At 34.8% G+C, this 18,162-nt stretch overlaps 2 protein-coding genes across 2 annotated transcripts in view; one reads left to right on the plus strand and one right to left on the minus strand.

Moving 5' to 3' along the window:
• The window catches only part of LOC129230622 (isochorismatase domain-containing protein 2-like), a 106,502-nt gene that overhangs the window by 36,650 nt on the left and 51,690 nt on the right, over positions 1 to 18,162 (minus strand).
• Positions 1 to 18,162, plus strand: part of LOC129229731 (uncharacterized) — a 29,739-nt gene that overhangs the window by 5,530 nt on the left and 6,047 nt on the right. The window contains 13 exon segments of the mRNA XM_054864098.1: positions 14 to 172; positions 1,645 to 1,878; positions 2,807 to 2,946; positions 3,033 to 3,145; positions 4,201 to 4,453; positions 5,157 to 6,011; positions 6,745 to 6,836; positions 7,880 to 8,004; positions 14,827 to 14,943; positions 15,655 to 15,766; positions 16,156 to 16,262; positions 16,264 to 16,385; positions 17,382 to 17,667. Coding sequence (XP_054720073.1) covers positions 14 to 172; positions 1,645 to 1,878; positions 2,807 to 2,946; positions 3,033 to 3,145; positions 4,201 to 4,453; positions 5,157 to 6,011; positions 6,745 to 6,836; positions 7,880 to 8,004; positions 14,827 to 14,943; positions 15,655 to 15,766; positions 16,156 to 16,262; positions 16,264 to 16,385; positions 17,382 to 17,667 — 2,715 coding nt within the window.

The raw sequence follows: 18,162 nt of genomic DNA on the forward strand, positions 1-18,162 counted from the left end.
TTTTTCCATTCAGGTAACCAGCTACAGAATGAGCAATGATGAGACCTTGGAAACTAGGAAGATCAAGAAGAGTATCCTGAGGATGATCGAAATGTATGTGGATGAAAGCTCAGTCAAACAGATGGAGACCAGAAACATTGGCGAAATCCCAGTCACTTACAACCTGACCAGGGTACGTTTGAAACACTTCATTACTCTTCCATTTTATCTAGTGATGCAGATTACACACAGTTCTTGAAGTAAGATGCCAATCCGACTCGAAACGGCCATCAAAGCCAGATTTTGACCAAATTTAATTTATGATAGAAATCTGTACACAAAGTAGTACACTTTTTGGTGCAACAATGGCCAATGAGACATATTTACCAATGTCCTAAAGATTTTTGTGGAGCTTAAATAACCTATGCCACTAATAATTTAAGTTTAACTAAAATTAATTAATTAATTAATTCCTAATGAAGCATTAGACAATAATCTCTCAAAGTTCTCAACATTTGGTTGAGCTCGGGTATAAAAGTAGCATAGAGCCAGAAATTTGAATCAGGAGAATATATTTTTGTATTAGCACACATTTAACAATTTAAGTATAGATGGGAAGCGGAAAATGTCATTTTAAAATGATGATTTTAGAAGCACATTTAAAAGCATAAACGTATACTCAATTAAACATACAATTACAATAAGTCCCCCCTCCCCCTTGTTTTAGCATTTATATCAAAATGTGCCATTACCATACCGAAAGAAGCTCTTCAAGAAAGGAAAAGTTCCTTAAAACCTCATTACCCCCTAAGAATTACAGATCCTAAAAACTGCGATTGGAATAAGGACAACATTTTCGAAAAATTCTCAGAAGAAAGAAAAAGAAATCAGTGCATGAAAATCCAAGCAGAATAAGGACAATAGTCCCATAACAAATCAGGACAGTAAATTTCATAAGGGGTACTTAGATTTAATTTTACTAACAACACGCGAAAAGAAGTATAGCTTCAAGGAATATAATGGGGCTGTTTCCTTCATTCAAAAGTAGTACTTTTTGTCACTGAAATTGATAGAATAAGCAAAAAAAAAAACATGGACCCATTTCCCAACAGTTATTTTTTAATTAATTTTTTTAAATGTCCAAATTTTCGAACAAGGCGTGGTCTTGATGACGTCACAAATGATGCTCTTTAGCGCATCTTTCTACCACGCTTCTACGTTATGATAATCAAGAAGCGAGTTAAAATTGCGCTCTACGCTTGCTATCAACCCTATCGTTGCTAATACACTAGAGTAAAGATGCGAATTAAATATTTTGCTCTGCGAATGGCAACACTGAATGGCATTTCATCATTTGTTATGTCATCGGACTGAAGTGTAAACAATGAAAGCGCACCGATTTAAGTATTTTTTTTTTTAATATTAAACTTAAACAAATTATTTAAAAAATGGTCAGATCCTATGTTTATGAGCATGCTCTTTCAGAAAAATATACTTTTAAAATTTTGGAAACGATCCCATTGTTATGTTATGTATATATTCTTCTGTGTATAAGACTTCAAATTCTTCAGTTAAGTTTTTAAATGCTTGGATCAAGACTTAACCATTTTACTCATCCAACAACAACCTCAGAAAATGACTCATTAATTTTTTTTATTTATTTAGAAAAGTCCATCTGGTGAGTACCAATCCCACTACATTATTACCGCCAGTCCCTACCCCAATTTCCCCATGGAGACCAACGTCTACAACATCAGTCGTTCCGACAACTACGAAAACATCCGATACCCCGGCCACAAGTTCCACCACAACCTCAAGCAACAAGGATGTGCCGAAGTTTGCAGGAAAGACTGGAAGGACAACAAGTATGGTGCTGGATGCCCAAGTGGATCCGAGCCAGTAAGTATACGAATTCATGGCTTCCAAGTTCTCCAATTCCAGTTGTCAGAATTTAAATTCATCGTTTTCAAGTTCTCCAATACTAGTAATCAGAACGCAAATTCATTGCTTCCAAGTATATTCCAATTAAAAGTACCTCCAAAAATAAGAAACTCTCTATTTAGTCAAATTCAAAAGTCGGAATCTAAAGGAGCACGAAAACAACTAAATTTAAGTATTGGTTGTATTGAAGCAATTAAGCTGATATATGCTGCTGGCTTTGTTCGTAGTACAACAAAAACTCTCACAAAGACCACCAATTTATTTTTGATCTATATTTTGCAGCTGTAGATTTTCAACGTTCATTTTCCCTGTATTTTAAAGGATCACTTATTATCAAACTCCCTTCCTGAAAAAATCATTTTCGTAGGAAGGGATTAAGATTATTTCCTTGGAGATATCTCTAAATTGCCTCTTATCAGGAGAGAAATAGGACCAACTATTGGGTTCATATTAGAAAATACTAGTGTAAATAAATAAATTCAGAGAAAATCCTAGTCCTGTTAGATTATTAAAAACGTTTGAAGTGATCAAATTTTGTTTAGAAACAAAAGATTGTGAATCAAAGATTATTGAAACCAAAGCAAACTTCAATTAATTCTTTTTTTTTTAAACATGCTGCATGGACATGAAACATGTAGTTAAACAAATTCAATAATAATATTTTTCGGAATGTATTTCACTTAGCTTTACATATTTCCTCTACTCAGAGACCATCTCTTAAAAAGGCAAACTTTTAGCGGCCCAATGCATGGTGTCTTTAAGGAGATTTCACTTTACTTCTCTAAATCCATTTTATCGACAACTGCCTCTTACATCACATTCAAAATTAGCAAATATAATTTAAAACCAAAATGTATTTAATGAAATATTTATCGTTTTTTCTTAGCACCAATCGCCAGTTAAGCTGTACTACACACACCACCACCACTTGGCTGCTAAACGAGGAGTTATGGTCCCAGAAATCATCGAAGTTACTGAAACTCACGTGGCCAACTACTACGACCAAGACATGAAGATCTTCATCAGGTAAGGCTAAACCAGAAATTAGGAAATCAGCATCAAAATCAGATTTATAATCGACTTTTGTTTCTCACATTTCTGACTTCCAACAGGTCTTATATGCGCCACAAGACTGTCACCGACAGAGGAAGCCTTCCTGAACCTAAGAGTGAAATGCAGATATACACCGACTTGGAAGATTACGAACAAGAAATCAACAAAGGAGGTATTAAAATCAGCTTCTCAACCTTTATAAAACTCAACCATAATTTTACTGCTTTAACTTTCCGGATAAGTTTGCTGTAGTGTGCATCATATAAGAAGAGGCCATACATTGAGAAAATTCAAAGGCCAGAACAAGTATATCCCATTTTACAAGGGAAGGCACTTGACTCCTTCCCTGTCAAGTGGTATTTGATTGTGAAGCAAGTGATGTAAAGGACATTAAGACTTTTTTGCACATTAAAATACACGCCCAAGATTAGGCTGTCTGGTTAATCTCCTTTATAGAAGCGTATGGGTTGCTTACCGATCACCTCCGCGTAAAATGGAACTCTGCGTTTGAGGAGGCGTGGCCTTCTTGTGAAAAACGGACAATAGTTAGTGAAGATACTGTTACATTTGCAGAGTTAGGGTCACTATCGCCGTATGATGTAGGCCAAGAATTCTTCACTATTTCTAATTCAAATCTTGTTTACTATTGGCTTTTTTTTTTTTTTGAATGTGCTTCATATTTTCCAGTAGATTTTGCTCTTTTCTGTCGGTTTTCCACACCGAGAAACGATTAGGTGACACCTTCTAAAGGATATAGAACAGTTTAGAAATAGTTTTAGTGCTTCCAAAAGGAAGCACCTTTTGACAAAGGTCAGAGTGCTATTCTTTATAATAATAATAAACATTAACTAATTTTAATAAAAAACGATAAATTAAAAATTCATACTGTCACTAAAGACATTTACCGCCCACTCAATTGAAATAATTGATAACGTAATAAATTAATGCTTCTGACGGTAATTGAAATTTTATTACATCATGTGACAGAAGCCGAATTTTCTACTTTATAAAACTAGTTTCGGAAAACATTTTATTTTTACATTGTAAAAATATCGAAAAACTCGTAAATATGGCAAGTGTCTTTTCTTCTGACTGTTCGAATTTTAAGGTTCTGAAATCTCCGCTGATTACGTCACATATCAGATACATATGAGATAACCAAAATCCCAGCTGCCAATCCAAAAGTAAAATGTATTTTTAATGTATTAAAAACTATTTCCGTTGCAGAGATCAACAATTTCTGCCAATACGAGAGCCCAAGGTTGGCCATCGACGTAGCTAAGAAGCTCATCAACGAATTGACTGACATCGTCTTGAAGGGCGACTTACAAGATACCCGATCCAGCTTCATCGGAGAGAAACTTGTCCTGCTGCAGAAAGCCTTGCAGAAGATCTCAGAGAATGATATCGAAAAGATTGAATCTGACATCCCCAAACTGGGCACCTTAACTCAAGCTAGTGACAAAGACAGGATCAAGAGGTAAGACAGGCAGATTTGTTTAAGGAAACACGTTATCCTTAACTTGAAAAAAAAAAAAAAAGTTTCGCTGACAGTATTATTATAATTGATTAGTAAAGTTTTTCATACTACATACTGGAACGGTAAATTGATCCTGAAGGGGAAAAAAGTCAGTTTGACAAGATTCTTTTAAATAATAAAATAATAATAATAATAAAAATTTTGAAGATTTTTTTTTTAATTCTTTTTTTTAAATACGCATATCAAACTTATTTTAAGTTATTTATAATTTCAGACATGTTGGAACAAAAATTATAATTGAACTAAGGATTTGATCGTTTCTAGGATTTATTAATGAATTAAAAAAAAGAGAACATTTTGAAATATTGACTTAACATTATATAAAAAAAAAAAACTAACTCTCTGAGTCAAACTCATATTATTTTTTGTACAACACATAAATGAAAACATCTACAAAAATAGACAGGATTCCTGTTTTAAGCAGTAAAAAGGGGAGGGAGAATAGAAAATATACCGATAAAAATATAACTGAAAAAAAAACGCATTTAAAGATCATAATAGCACGAATCCAAAACTAGAAAAGCTTTTAATGCTCTACTTTTGAGAAACAACATTTCTCAAATTATATACAATAAAACACTATTTCGAATTAATAAAATCTGAATTGGTAAACTTCGGTAAAACGTTTTCGTTTCTTTTTCAGACAAATCTGGACCAACATTTTGAGCGTCGTCGGCAGCAAGCAATCCGTTTCTTACATTGCTTCTTACATCCAGAGGAACGTTGGTCGGGATTTGACAGTCTGGGAATCCAAGGAGATCTTGGAATCTTTGCCCGAGAACATTCACGAGCCTTCGGAACAGAACATCAGGGACCTTAAGAAACTGTGGGAGGTCAGCAAGGTAAAGGAGCACCACATTCTCCACTCAGCCGCTTACTTGACCGTCAGCAGGGTCATCAAGAGCCTGTGCGAGGAGGAACTCACCAACTCAGAGGATCAGGCCTCATCATGGATGAGTGACTACTACCAAGTCCTCAGGAACTTCAGACTTGCCCAATCCTCCGAAGCAACATCATCAGTGAAATGCCCCAAATCCTTGGTCAGCGAAATCGTCCAGAACATTATCCAGAAATGGGAGAGCACAGAGAGCAAGCAAGAAAAGGCCGTCTACATCCAGGCTCTTGCACACATTAGTACACCAGAAGCTCTGCGGCAGTTAGCTAAATACGCCCTCGGAATTGCAGACGACATTCAGAAATACACTCCAAGCCAAGCCACCTTCTTCAGGACCCTGACTCTGAGCACCCTTCACAGAGCTGCGAAGAAAAACCCACAAGCAGTCTTGAGCATTGTGGCCCCCATCTACTTCAACAAGACAGAAGAACCCAAACTGAGGGCTGCTGCCTTCAGCATCCTTCTCAGGAGCCAACCTTCTCGAGAACTGTTGGAACACGTTGCCCACGACACCTGGTATGAGACTAGCAAGGAAGTCGGAAGCTACGTCACATCTTCTCTTGAATATCTTGGAAACTCCACTCTGCCATGTGACCAACTAGTGTAAGTTTCATTCCTTTCTTCCGACACATTATGTATCATTTAAACCCAAATAACCGGCGTCTTTATCACTTTTCAAGCTTATTTGACAGAGCACGAGGAGCCACTAAAGATTTTTGGGGGACCTATAGCTTTAAGTGTATCTCAAACCATTAGAACATGGTTTGCACAGCCGGAAAATGTGCAGTACCGATAGAATATCGATAACTTAGCTGGGATTTGAACCTAGGACACAATGCTAGAAAGCACAGATCTCAACCGCCTATGCCAATCATTGGGCGGCGAGTTGCCTTTTCAGTTTACTATGGTTGAGGCTTAGTTTACCAATAGTTTGGAAGAAATAATGTCCGGTATAACCAATAGGTAGCTTCCACGTAATTTTGACCAAACATAACAGCAAATATTAGAGTACCTGCACAGTTGCTGAATATAACCACCTAAAAAATCATCAGTTTCGAACAGATATAAATCAATTACATGCCAATGAACCCACAATTCTACACTTTAACCAAGACTACTTTTCTTTCTTTTTCAAAAATTACATTCCGCTTTCATGAAAACGAATGTAATCAACGAACAGTAGATGAAAATCTGAAATTTTAATTTTTGTTTGCTAAAGAAGATAATGAAATTTAATATCAATGACTTCAACTGAAAAGTATTTTGGGACCACCACCTCATATGACAAATTAAGAGTTCTTCGTACAGTTTCTAAGTACTACTTTTTTCTTGGCAGTGCTCAGCGCATCAAGATGGTTATCTCCCAAGCCAAGCGATTCGATATTGGAATTCATCACGCCAAGAGCTACCGCTCCTCTTACTACGATGGTAAGAAATTTTACTCTTATTAGTGATTAAAAATTATATACAATATGATGCAAGACCGAAAACAGTGAAACAATGTTAAATAATTTCAGCACTTTACATTCGGTGGTTAAAGCAACCTAGAATTGAAATTTGCATTATTTTGGGTCGCGTTCCTACCGGATGATAGGTTAACCAAAATAACAAGAGTCAATGGATAATCTCCGGTAGTACGGATTTCGGTTGTTCTTTCGACCGCTTTTGGTTAAGGCACGATAACTAAAGCAAACCAGTAAGCGCCTATCTTTTCTTTAGAGCTGCTGACTTTTGATTGGCCAAAACTGTCACGTGGTCTTATCGACCGGCTTCTAGATTCGGGTACTCTGTACACGACCGGTCGATCAACCGATGAAGCTATTAGATGACTTCCGATGCGCTCGGTAGTTAGTACCCGGTGAGCCCGGTAATCTTTTTAGTAAAACAAGGAGGCATTTTGAATACGTATACATGTCAACAGACGGGTAACAGATATATATTTTGCTGTCGTCTTATTTGGTGTAACATTACCATTATACGCATTAAAGAATTAGACTCCGAAATAGGAGGAATTGTTTTCAGTTCACATGAAATATCAGGCGAAGATTGTGAATAAACAAAAACTCTATCATAACTATTACTAGAAAATCGCCCGTCAAGGTATGACGGGTGAAAATGGCTTCTACATTTGAACGAAGCCATTGCCTGTTTGGTGATATTTTGATAGTTGAAATGGTAACTACCCCTCCAGTGGATGAACCCTCAACTCCAGTAGGTAGCGTTCATTGTTGACTATTTTCTCGTTTCTTCATTCCCCTGAAATGACAGTCTTACCAGTAAAACAGTTAAGTTACCGGATCGAGATTAGCCTTGTTTCGATACTGCCTTTCCCTGCATGTTAAACATTACCAAAACATGTTTTCAAATGATCATGCCGTGGCGCGAGTTTCATTGTTGAAACACGCGGGTTATTCAATCATTGGCTATTATTTATATGAGGATGTCACTTGACTTTATTGCTTCTATTGCAGATTCTCGTTTCTTCGCCGGCGAAGGAAAATTCGAGTACACTCCAAGCAACGAATCCATCATTCCCAGTAACATTTATCACTCCCACACCTACTCCGTCAGCAACCTTAAGGGTATCTTCTTGCAGGTATTTCATAAGTATTAATCATCTTAATATATAAAAATCAATGTCCTGAGATAACATATATATATACTAGAGGACTCGACAGACGTTGTTCTGCTCAAACTTTGCAAATTGAAAAGTTGAAATATTTTAATAAACTATTAAGTGTTTGAACCTTTTTTTTTTTTTTTTTTTTGAAAAAAATAAATAAAAAGAAAATGATTTAAGCTGCTTGGCGTCAGAATGCGTATATTTATTACAACTTGATTTATCTAATGCCCACTGAGCAGTTGTTTTATTAACTATTTTTCCCCCCGTACTTGATGGTTTGTTCCTTCAGCCATACTCAAACGATAAAAAGCGTCCTCAAATATTAAGTGTAAAAAACTAACTACACAACTAGAACAAACGGGAAATCCCGCTGCAACATCCCCCATATGAAAAAGAATAAAACAATCGAAAGGATATCGTTTAAAAAATTATAAAGGTAAAAACAGTTCTCTGAATAAGGGGGCGAAAATAACTCAACCCTCCCCCCTCCCGTTGTAAAATAAACACATTCTTCAACTAAAATGACTAAAAATCCTTTAAAAACGAAAAGCAATTCCTTGCAATTTGAAATACTTCGCCAAATAAACAAAAAATACAATAAATTACATTAACAGTATCTTTAAAATGTAAACAAATGATCATGCAACTCTATTGTTAATAGCCAAAGTCGCCAAGCCACCACGATATTGTAATCCAGCCGATCAGTGAGCGAAACCAACTCCAACCGATTAGCAGTCCGATCTTTTGAAAGAAAACTTTTAAAACTTCATATATTGCCTAATTTGTTCCTTCCACCAAAGATAAAGATCTTCCGGGGATATTTCGATAATTGGGAATCTAGCGATCTTTTTTCATTGGTGTCACTTTTTGGCTCCAGCGCCTGCGTGAGAGGTATTTTTCGTTGCAAAGCTAAACAAAGAGAACGGAAACTTCTATTTACATACTGCTACTATAAATCAGCAGGGTTACCAAAATAAAGATATTTTCGCCAAAAATGAGACGATCGCGCCAGATTCCCAACTATCGAAATATCCCCGATCTGCCACTGCACTGATCTTTTGTGTACAGAACTACTACCCCCGTTGTAATTTATCTGGACAAAAATAAAATTTGTTTCGTCTTTAAATTCCATCACCTTTTCCTTTAATAATGGACTGATTAGTTAGATAATCCTTAACGTATGCTTGACATCGGTATCAAAACGCAGATGGATTTGAGCCGAGAAACAAATGTTGCTAGGTACGGTACTTTCTGATCATTTGGTTAGGAAAACCTGAAGCACCGATGCGGTCACATGGTTCAACTACGACGACAGATCACACGTTTTGCGTGAACCTTCCAGTACTTTACTTTAAAATATATCTCGGGGACCTAAAATCGTTGCTTTTAAGAAATGTAGGCTTCACTCTCTCTCTCTCTATGTTTTATTTATTCTCAATTGACATATCACAGTAGGAAATTTCATTACAAAAAGCAGAGCTGGCTTTCTTACTGTCCTTTGGCAACGGTTTAAACATTTATTTCAATTCTCGCTCAACAATAGGTTAAAATAAATATTAATCATTTGGGAGATATAACCATCCAATGTTTAAATTAATTAATTAATTAACAAAAAGTTTCCGATTCGATCCATCGCGCTTCGAAACCATGCTTGCCACAATTTAAGTACACACAAAAAATTTGATCAAAATCGGTCCAGCCGTTTAAAAGCCTTATGGTGACAAACGTCCGCACAGAAGATTTTTATATATTACTAGCCGCCTACGGCGACCAGCTGATTCACCTTCTATTACGCCATTCACCTTTCTATGCAAGCAGCCACCTACGGCGGCTGTTTGGCTTACTTGTCATTTACCATTTTAATTCAAGTTTGCCGCCTTTGGCGGCTGTTTAAATAAATATGGCAGCAGTATTAATCAATCCATCTCTATCTTTTTTGGTGCCATTCACATTTTTACGCCAAGATTGACGCCTTCGGCGGCTATCTACCTTTACGATCTATCTCTAATATTTCTTATCCATCTCTATTTATTTTAACCTCCCAGTTCATCTTTTCCTAATAAAAACAAAGATCATTCAAAAAACCGCTTTTTTTATTTTAAGTAGAGCAAAAAAAAAAGTTATCTCCAAAATTCCACGTACTGTGCCAAAAGTAACAAGGTAAAGTGACAAAGAAAAAAAAAATCTCGCTGTTTTTAGTGACTTAAATGCGCACAACTATGAAATGTAACGTAACATAGGTACAACAAAACGTCCAGCTTGGGGGGGGGGGGAATGAAAAAAGAAATAAATACAATCCCTAAATAAAACAAAAAAAAAAAGGAAAGAAAAAAAGCAAGCGCTGCCGGAAAAACACGTGGTCATCACGTCATAAAATTAGAAGTAAGCTATATAGTAAAAAAAAAAAAGATTAACATTGTTTGCGATTAAAATTCCGTCGTAAATACCGAATCGAAATCCAAGTAGTGACGTCAGAGCCATAGAAGATTGAAGAACGCTTTTTTCGACTGATGCGTGGAAAGACATGATGTGTTCAGCATTAAAAAAGTTGTAAAAAAAAAACTATTGCGTATTTTTAAGAAATTTTTTCTTCTGAAGAGGGCGAAATGTTTTTACTATTACCAACTTAAATTTTAGAAATGAGGCTTTGATACTTCTCGCAGGAAGATATTAGAAAATATAAAACCCAGAAAAAAATGCAAAATAAAGGTTTTTTCAAAAATTTATAAAAAATACAAAAACTGCTCTATTTTCAAAATTTTTTTTGTTCATCATATTTAAAATTAAATTTCCGACCCTATAGTACAAAAAATATTTGTGTGGCGAGATTGGTTCGGGGTCTGTGAGGTTAAAAGTACTAAAAAGTGCTAAAAATCACATAAAACATTAAATAACTTTTTTTCTAATTAAAATATCGAAAATCGAAGCCCGAGGTGCACAACTTCAGCAAAAACTACACCTGTATACCAAATTTCATCTTTCTAGGAATTACCGTTTTCCCGGGATGCGCGCCACACACACACACACAAACATCTTATTTTATTATATGTATAGATAGACACAAACATCTTATTTTATTATATGTATAGACTAGCATTCCCGTATCCGGTATTGTTCGGGTAATGGAATTAGCAGGGGTTAACAGTGCTTGGTGCACCTAGTTTCGAAAATCCCCTATAATAATTACTTATTACCTATAACTTTTTCTAATTTGGGGAGGATCCCGGGGACCCTGGACTCCTTATATATATATGCCCTTGTCCTTAACGGATCTTTAATTGTTATTAACGATCCTTTTAAAGTATTGATTATCTTTGCAAACAGAGGTCATCCACATTTTATTGTTATACCTATGTTTAAGCTAGAACTTCTTTGTATACAACATTTTTAGTTTTCTTTTCTGGTGCTAAAATTATTAAACTGCTTGATGAACTGGCTTTGGAGCAAGCTACATAACATTGGTCGTGTGAAAAAAAGTCTTTTCTTAAATCGATCCCTGCTACTTTTAATGTCTGTCCTTGTGACTTATTAATGGTTATTGCATAGCAAACTTTAACAGGAAACTGCGCTCTTCTAAATTCAAAAGGATAGTCCGCCTGTGATGATGTTCTTAAAAACTTCGTTTCTAGTTTTGAAAAAATAAAAGCAAAAGACAGAAACATTATGATTTGACTTGAGAAAAGCCTCGAAGAATCACGTGAGAAACAAAAACAATATCAAACATATAGTTCGCTATCGACCAAAAGTTGAGATGAAGTACTGAATAATGATTTGAATGGAGGAAAGCCTTCGAAAATAAGGGATTTGAATTTCAATGACAGCTTTTTAATTTCGCAGAAATTTCGGGGTTTTAATTAATTTCTCCCGAACTAATTGAGATTTCGAAAAATCCTTTCTTAGTGGTTACTTTTGTAATCATGCGGACATGCCTGCCAAATTTCAAGTCTGAAGCTTCAGCGGTTTCGGCTGTGCGTTGATATATATATATATATATATATATATATATATATATATATATATATATATATATATATATATATATATATATATATATGTGTGTGTTATCTCAGGACATTGATTTTTATATATTAAGATATATATATATATATATACACTGTTAAAACTACAGGATGCATTCGGCACCTTTCAGGGGAGAAACGCTTGTTCACTAGCGGCACCCAATACGGAGCCGAAATCGCACCTCTAAATAGGGTGAAAAACAGGCACCTTTTAAAAACTAGACAGCCGGAGTGAAAAAAAAAGGTTCTTCGGAGAGAAAAATGGCACCCTTACTATAGATCCTCCTCCCCCCCTCCCCCGTATTGTGTGCATTTTTGAATACAGTTGTGTACTTTTTTTTTTTAGTTTTGTTTTGATTTATGATATTCTACGTTTTGGACATTTTTCACATTGAACTCGGTATTGGAAATGATTAAAACATGTAATTACAGCATTTGATCATATTTCAGAGTTTTCAACATAGTTAAGAAGTGCTCAAAGCGTTAATTCATCTGATCGTGCTCTAACTCAGTGTTTCTCAACCTCTTTTGACCCACGGGCGCGGTAAAAGCAAATGAAAAACTTTGCGGACCGGTGAAATCTTTATCGTTTTCTTAAAGAATCATAAAATAAATAATATGAATAATAACTCTGGGGTCGTTAAAAAACATGTGAAAAAATTCAGGGTTCAGATGATTTTTTTTTTTTTTTTACAAAAAGTAATATTAAAAATTAATAAAACAATAAATATCTACCCCTTCACTTGTATCAAAGATCTGTCACAAATACGTTATAATTTAAAAACGAGTAATTATTTAAAACATGTGAGAAATTATACATTTACTAAAACTTGACGTATTCCGAAAATGAAGCATAGCTGTACTTATGGATTATTTAAATGATGAGCCAAAAATATTCAGGGATATTACAATTACGGAAAAACAAAATCGTTTCATAAACGTTAAGAGTACATAAACAGAGTAACAAAAGAAAATGCACATAAAGTTTTTCAACGGTTAAATAAAAAACCAAAAGAAAGTTCTAACGCTTTCGAGGACCGCTAGCAGGAAATGATTCTAACACTTGAATGAAAAAGCAAAAAAAAAAAAAAAAAAAAGAAAAAAAGAGCTAGACTGAGAGAGATTTTTTTTGCTAGCTTTATGTTATAATCTACGAAGCACAAGAAACATTTTTATTAAGGTTCTTTTGGTGACTAATAAAAGCTGTTTATCGAGTATTCAAGAAGATAATGACAGATATTTTTAGTAGCGTTTTGAATGATGGAAATTTCACGATAGTAATGGTAAACGGGAACTAGAAGACTAACGGTTACTGAAAAGCAATAAATGCACTTTTAAACACTTAACTATGTTTGAAAGCCCTAAAAGCTACAAAGTGATCAAAAGCTGTACTTACTTGTAATTTCGGATAATTAATCCTAGAAAAGTTGGGTTTTAATCCAATAGTGTACTTCATTCAATGTGAAAGACACACAAACGCAATCATCATTTGTCCGCCATATTGAGGTGGTTGAATGTATGTCTAAGGCAAAAAGCGCATGCGCAATGAGTCTTTCTGCGATTGCATGATGTTCTGGCTCCTCTGCTCTATTTTCTAGCCTGTGTTGCACCTTCAGGCACTATGCTTTCACCTTAGAGGGAATATTTTCACTCGTCTGGAACCCCTGTTTTTAACAGTGTATATATATATATATATATATATATATATATATATATATATATATATATATATATATATATATCAACGCACAGCCAATACCGCTGAAGCCTCAGACTTGAAATTTGGCAGGCATGTCCACATGATTACGAAAGTATCCAGTAAGAAAGGATTTTTCGAAATATCAATTAGTTCAGGAAAAATTAATTAAAACCCCTTAATTTCTGTGAAATTAAAACCTATCATTGAAATTTAAATCCCTTATTTTCAGAGGCTTTCCTCCATTCAAATCATTATTCAGTACTTCATCTCAACTTTTGGTCGATAGCGAATTTTAAATTTGATATTGTATTTGTTTCTCACGTGATTCTTCGAGGCTTTTCTCAAGTCAAATTATAATCTTTCTGTCTTTTGCTTTCATTTTTTCAAAACATGAAACGAAGTTTTTAAGAACATCATCACAGGCGGACTATCCTTTTGAATTTAAAAGAGTGCAGTTTCCTGTAAAAGTTTGCTTTGCAATAACCGTTAATAAGTCACAAGGACAGACATTAAAAGTAGCAGGGATCAATTTAAGAGAAGACTTTTTTTCACACGGCCAATTTTATGTAGCTTGCTTCCAAGTCAGTTCATCAAGCAGCTTAATAATTTTAGCACCAGAAAAAAAAACTAAACATGTAGTATACGAAGAAGTTTTTGCTTAAATATAGGTATAACAATAAAATGTGGATGGTCTGTGTTTGCAAAGATAATCAATACTTTAAAAGGATCGTTAATAACAGTTAAAAATCTGTTAAGGACAAGGGCATATATATGAGTCCAGTGGCCCCGGGATCCTCCCAAAATTAGAAGAAAATATAGGTAATAAGTAATTATTATAGGGGATTTTCGAAACTAGGTGCACCAAACACTGTTAACCCCCTGCTAATTCCATTACCTGAGCAATGCCGGGTACGGGAATGCTAGTTATATATAATAATAGAATGACAAAGCAGAATAAACATATTTTAAACATTCAATACCGTTGAACAAAATCTTAGAACTCCGAATAACAAAACGTTGTATGAATCGTGTACATTTTGACAACCATCACTGAAGTTTCACACTTTTTTCTTTTAGAATGGAGTAAACATTCAAGGTTTGACTCATGAAATTATCGAAAACTACCTTGAGACATTCGGACTCAGAATTGGAAGGCCAATTTCACCATCAAAGGAATCTGATCTTTTCAAAGAGGTAAATGCTTATAAAGTTATGTCTCATATTTCAAAATAAATACCCAAATAAAATAACTAATAAAATGAATACCCATTTCACATGCATTTTAAGATGGTGACTTACATCCAATCAATTGATGAAATTATCGAAACAGTCATTTAGGGTAGCTTTATACCACTCTGTCTCAACTTTTACCTGCTATCACCCATAGTTTAATAGTTTTACAGCAAAATAGAAAAATGACTGCTAAGGTATTGTATAATTGCCTAAACTTAAGAAATAATAATAATAAAATCTAATGCAAATGAGCGATCATTAATCTAGTTCAAAGTGATCCTGCAGATTCGATTCATTTTTAATTACGAAAAAAATACAATATAAAATTAATTATTTTAATAAAAGAAGTGTTTTTGGAGCATAAAAATAAAACTATCACAGTGTAGGAAGAGAGATTTGAACAAAAATGGCTTCAAAGCAGTAACTGTAGAATAATTGGAGATGCAGTTAGCTGAGTAGTGTTGCCAGCTAATTTTGTGAAATAAAAAGCAGAAATCGGATTCTACAACCTTGCCAACAGAGTGCGGCATCGAGCCTTCTACAATTCTTTTAAAGTCGAATATATTAAAAAATGCAAAGTAAAGCGAAATAAATTCACATGGCTTAAAATTAACTAAATCAATGCAATGCTGATACTGAGTAGTTACGTTTTTCTTGTTTGTAATTTTACAGCTTCAACTTGAGAACATTGTGCCAGAAAAATTCAGAATGACTCTGAAACATCGCTTATTCTACCAAAGTTCTTTCTATTACATCCAGAACATCATGAAAGACATTGCTCCATGTAAGTATTCCGCAGAAATTTTATTTTAAAATTTGTAACAATATGTTTTTTTTTTTAAATTTATATTCGATCATAGAGACTTAAAATAAATCCGATAACCCCCGACGGATTAAAATTTCTACTAAAGAGTTGTTACAGCTGCTATATACTTATCGTCGGCTGTGCCTCACATTTATTTTCTATTAGTTATAAGGCATTATTAAATTTAATTATCTCGTCTGCGCTATTTCTTTCTTTTTTTTTTCTGAAATGGCAATAGTTAATGTCACAAACGATATTTCCAGGGGGAAAAAAACTCATAATTAGTGAAAGAACGTTTTCTGTACCAATTACATTTTCTACATCAAATTCACACATGATGATTAATTTTAATCTTTTCACTCTTACAGTAAAGGAACACATCGACAAGTACTTCAGGGCTTCCGGAAACAACTTCAAAGGAACCTGGTTGAAGATGATGATTCCTTCTGCCATGCACACAATCAGCATCGCCAAGGACCATCCCCTTCCCTGTTGAGACTGAGATGAGACACCCAATCCTGGTCGCCATCAGCATCGAAAACCAAAAAAGGAGCCGAAAGCTAGAACTCAGGACGATGCACATTTTGGTCAGATTCAGGTAACATTTTTTGCTCTCGTCTTCACATGGATGTAAAGGGGTACGAGTTACTAAAACGAAAATTTTAAGAAATAACTGGTGTTATTGCTATTTTAAAATTTATCTTCTGTTGTCATTTAATTTAACTGTCGTCTACCCTACTAATTTAACTTTGGGAATAACAACGTTTTAATAAAACGTCATTTTATTTATAAAATTTAAAGAATTAAAAAAAAAAACAATATCGAAAGAAGTGAAATAGATGAAATAACTTTAGGGGGCAAATAATGAGATCAACCTATCTTATCTGCACTGTCAGAAATTTTAGCGGAGGAAAACTTTTACAGTGAGACTTCATTTCGCGTGGAAAACTGGTTAGCAGTCAATGAAGGCGAATCCAAATTATTCGGTCCAAAAGGAATGACGCATGTTCTCAGTCCTTTGATTCGATAACCTTTTTGAAATGTGAGGACTGCTTTTGTAAATATAGTACAGTGAAACCTGTGTAAGTTGACCACTTGGGGTGCACTACTTTAGTGGTCAACTTAAACAGGTGGTCAACTTATAGAGGTTGAATTATATGATTAGATCTAATTCTGTGTCTGAAAATAGCGGTCAACTTAGACAGGTGGTCAACTTTACAGGTTTTACTGTACAGTGAAACCTGTGTAAGTTGACCACTTGGGGTGCACTACTTTAGTGGTCAACTTAAACAGGTGGTCAACTTATAGAGGTTGAATTATATGATTAGATCTAATTCTGTGTCTGAAAATAGCGGTCAACTTAGACAGGTGGTCAACTTACAAGGGTGGTCAACTTTACAGGTTTTACTTATTTCCAATTCCAATATATGTTTAAATATAGCATCTTAATCTACTACATTCTTTAATTTACATAAAATCATTCCGGTTAATTCCGTAAATGCTGCAAGGGGAAAATCAAGTTACAAACTGGCTGTGGCTCTACACAAAATGAAATTCATTCAAATGATGGCTTTCCCTTCCAATCTTTCCCCAGTGTCTACGGAACAAGAATGCTCACCAGTCAAATCCTTGCCCTCCGCGACTGCAAAGACGTGGGAACCTACTACGAAGAGAAATTTGCAGCAACAATCCCAGTAGAATTGGAAGTGGATGTGGAACAATGGAACAGAATAAGTGTTGAATACACCATCAAACAACTGCCGAAGAAAGTTCTCTGTCTCAGAGCTGAGGCCGGAACCTACGCAGGGAAGAAGAGCTTAGAATCCCTGCCACATATGTCTGAAAGAGACCCAATCCAGACCGTGCCATCTCCGTTCAAGGTACGATATGTTGCTCTCTTGATTTACAAATTAATTGAATAAGCATTTGAAATGTTAACTTAACACAAATGAATTGAATAAGGATTTAAAATGTTAACTTGAACAAATGAATCGAATAAGCATTTAAAATGCTAACTTGAACAAATGATTTGAATAAGCATTTAAAATGTTAACTTAAACAAATGAATTGCATGAGCATTTAAAATTTTAACTTAAAATTTAGTTCAGTTAGTTTTTCAACGCTATATATATATAGAGAGAGAGAGGGAAAGCTGGATAATGTTGTAAATTTTGGTTCATTTTATGCAAGCCAAATAACTTAAAAGTACTTTTCAACTTAAGAGCCTTCTATTTTAAGAACTATTCCTGTTCTTAAACGTTATACCATTCTGGTTCGACTTTCTGCTATGTCACAGTTATACATATATCTTACAGTTATACATATATCTTACAGATAATTTCATCCCCTTTTAACATGTACGTTAGGTCAGTTCA

This window comes from Uloborus diversus, chromosome 9, assembly GCF_026930045.1.
Source record: "Uloborus diversus isolate 005 chromosome 9, Udiv.v.3.1, whole genome shotgun sequence".
Classification (NCBI taxonomy): Eukaryota; Metazoa; Arthropoda; class Arachnida; order Araneae; family Uloboridae; genus Uloborus; species Uloborus diversus.